General features: G+C 30.3%; 1 protein-coding gene across 1 annotated transcript in view; it reads left to right on the top strand.

Annotated features, from left to right (window-relative positions):
- IPO11 (importin 11) overlaps window positions 1–2,805 on the top strand; it is a 197,354-nt gene that overhangs the window by 57,362 nt on the left and 137,187 nt on the right. Inside the window, exons 7-9 of the mRNA XM_019661540.1 lie at window positions 493–645; window positions 2,005–2,048; window positions 2,313–2,379. Coding sequence (XP_019517085.1) covers window positions 493–645; window positions 2,005–2,048; window positions 2,313–2,379 — 264 coding nt within the window. The remainder of the gene's footprint in view (window positions 1–492; window positions 646–2,004; window positions 2,049–2,312; window positions 2,380–2,805) is intronic.

The raw sequence follows: 2,805 nt of genomic DNA, 5'->3' as shown, positions 1-2,805 counted from the left end.
GTTCTATCCTGGCATGGGCCACTGTGAGCTGCGCCATCCTTAAAAAAAAGATTAGGGTACAATAATCACTGCAGCTCATGCTGTAGGCTGTGTTTTGTATAATTAAAAGTTTTCTCTGACTTTATATAAAGTGAGGTTACTTCTACACAGGTTAAATTATTTGTTATATTATTTGTGATTCAGCCATGTGCATATGTATGAAGATGAATGAGAAAGTCTTGTAGGAGAGAGAGACATATATAAGTAAATTACTTCAGTATGGTGTGACCATGTAGCATGGTAATGGACAAGCTATAGTGGTAAGAAAGAAGCAAGACTGATGTGTGTGTGGTATAAATAAAGAAATGAGTGTCTTTGATAATAAAAATGAAAATTTATACAACACTGTATCTTTTCTCCCAAGAATGTATTTTTAAATTTGTTTGTGGTATCTAATTCAACTTGGGAAGAATGTTTGTCTGTACAATTAACTTGGAAATTTTATTTGTCTAGATAGCAGCCCTGAAACCCTTGAAGCTCATAAGATTAAGATGGCATTCTTCACATATCCCACTTTGACAGAGATATGTAGAAGATTAGTCTCTCATTATTTTCTGTTAACTGAAGAAGAACTGACAATGTGGGAAGAAGACCCAGAAGGCTTTAGTAAGAATCAGTTTTTCAGTTTTCACATGGCTTTTTATCCCCCTTCAATAAATAGATATCATCTATTTGGATTATGGCATAACATTGTATTTTCATAGAACACTTTTGATCTAAGAATCTTGGTTTTTAAAAATCAACTTAATCATGCTCTCTTTGTTAGTCATTTGTCACAAATTGAGAAGTAGGAAATGAATGACTTTTTCAAATATGTAGAATTTTCTCCAGAAAGAGACCTTTTTAATTTTTAGATGTTATTAGGTATATATGTCATGTAGTTTAAAACAAAAATATAAAATTAACTGCTCGTGTCTATTATCAGGTTAGTTTCTACTTTGGGATTAATTTTGTGTTTTTTATTTGTAGAAATTTTTACTTCAGAATGAAATTTGGAGATGAAAATTTCTGAATTGCTAAATGGGTTACCTATTTACATTTTAATTTAAAATAGCTTTTTCATGGTTAAAATGTCTTTAACAGATCTTTTTATCTGTTCGATTTTTAGTAGTTGATAGAATAAGTCTATACCTGGGTCCTTGCTACAGAAAATCAAAAGAATTATATGCCTAATGAAGTACCTCTGTGTAAATTAAATACCTGTGTGTGAATTATAGTACTTGGGCTATGGTCAGACATAGGCTAGATTTTAGCTTCTACTCATCTTTGTGGCTGGGTCCCTTTGTGTAGTTATATACATGTGTTTCCTAATATTTTAAGACCGCCTGAAACATTTTGGAAGACTTGTCTTCTTTTTTTTGTCATTTAAAAATAATTTTATTTCATAAAAAATACAGTACTACACTGTACAGTGCCTCTTTTTTGTTTTTGCCTTTTAGCTAAAATTCTTGTTTCATGTTGCTTTCTATATGCAGAATATATAATGTAACGTAAAACATTGAATCCTGAGGTTTTTAGAAGTCCCTGAAGTATTTTATTTTAAATGTGGGAAATTCATGGAAAATGTGACTAATCATTTTAACTTGTAAAACATGATTATTGTATTGAAATGAAATGATTCTCTGGATTGTTGTAGTGATGGTGTATCAGGTGATATCAGGTACTCTGGAAGTGAGTGACAAGTACTTTGAGCTTTTCTCTGTACAGAATTTTTCATGAAAGTAAGAATGCTTGTGGATGAAACACTTGATAGTTGACTATGATATACACAGATATGATCTGTAGCTTATAGTAATCTATGTAGGACCTTGTGTTCCCAAGGATTTGCATTCAATGTTATGTTTAAAACAATTCACAGAAATATTAGACTAATATTATTTAAAACCTTTGTTTTCCAAACTGAGATTTTGGAAACAACATTATTGAATTCCTGGTGAGAATTATTTGTCATATTTTCAATTGCAGCGGTGGAAGAAACAGGAGGAGATTCTTGGAAATACAGTTTGAGGGTAAGTATTGATTGAAAGAAAAATTGATAGGGAAAAGCTTAATGCTTCTATAACTCTTAGTAGAGAATGATACTCTATTGAAGATTCCAAGTATTAAGTGAGACAGGTAGGAAAATATAATTGCAGTAATCTATATTTGAGAGGAAAGAGCTTAATAAAATTATGAACATTAATCTGAAAAATTTTTTGTTAAGTTGGGGCTTTAAAAACTGGATTTTTATTCATTTTGAAGTCACATTGATTGGGAAGTAATTGTCATTGCAGAAATGGGAAAAGATCTTGAAAGTGAAAGCTACCTTTTTTTGGCTAGAGAGATTTTTACTTCCTCGAAGTATTTCAGTAATTATATAGCTTCTGTTAATACTGTTACTTCTCTTACCACCTGGTGTGATTCATAGAGGCCAGCCCATTGTTTTTAGTTATAGAATGCTTTTTAAACATACATGTATTGATATGGCCATCATTTGAAGAAGATTTATTAAATGTGGTCTCTGAACTATTCTTATTGTGAAGAAGACTTGTGTGTACATAATTTGCCATTATTTTTCTAAAAATGTGTTTTAATGTTTTTAGTTTCATAAACTTACATAGAAAACCAGAGAGATGTAAATCAGAGAAATTCTTAGTGCTTTAAAATTTTTTAAAAAATTCATTAATTTTTAATTAAATTTAAAAAATTTAATTTTTTAAAAGACTTTCTCTTATGGAAATTTCAAACATATTAAAAAATAGAATAGAGGCCGGCTGAGTGGCACAT

Source organism: Hipposideros armiger, unplaced genomic scaffold (genome assembly GCF_001890085.2).
Source record: "Hipposideros armiger isolate ML-2016 unplaced genomic scaffold, ASM189008v1 scaffold_352, whole genome shotgun sequence".
NCBI classification, from domain to species: Eukaryota; Metazoa; Chordata; class Mammalia; order Chiroptera; family Hipposideridae; genus Hipposideros; species Hipposideros armiger.
Note: the sequence above shows the minus strand (reverse complement) of the source record. Positions and strands in the feature narration are given on the sequence as shown.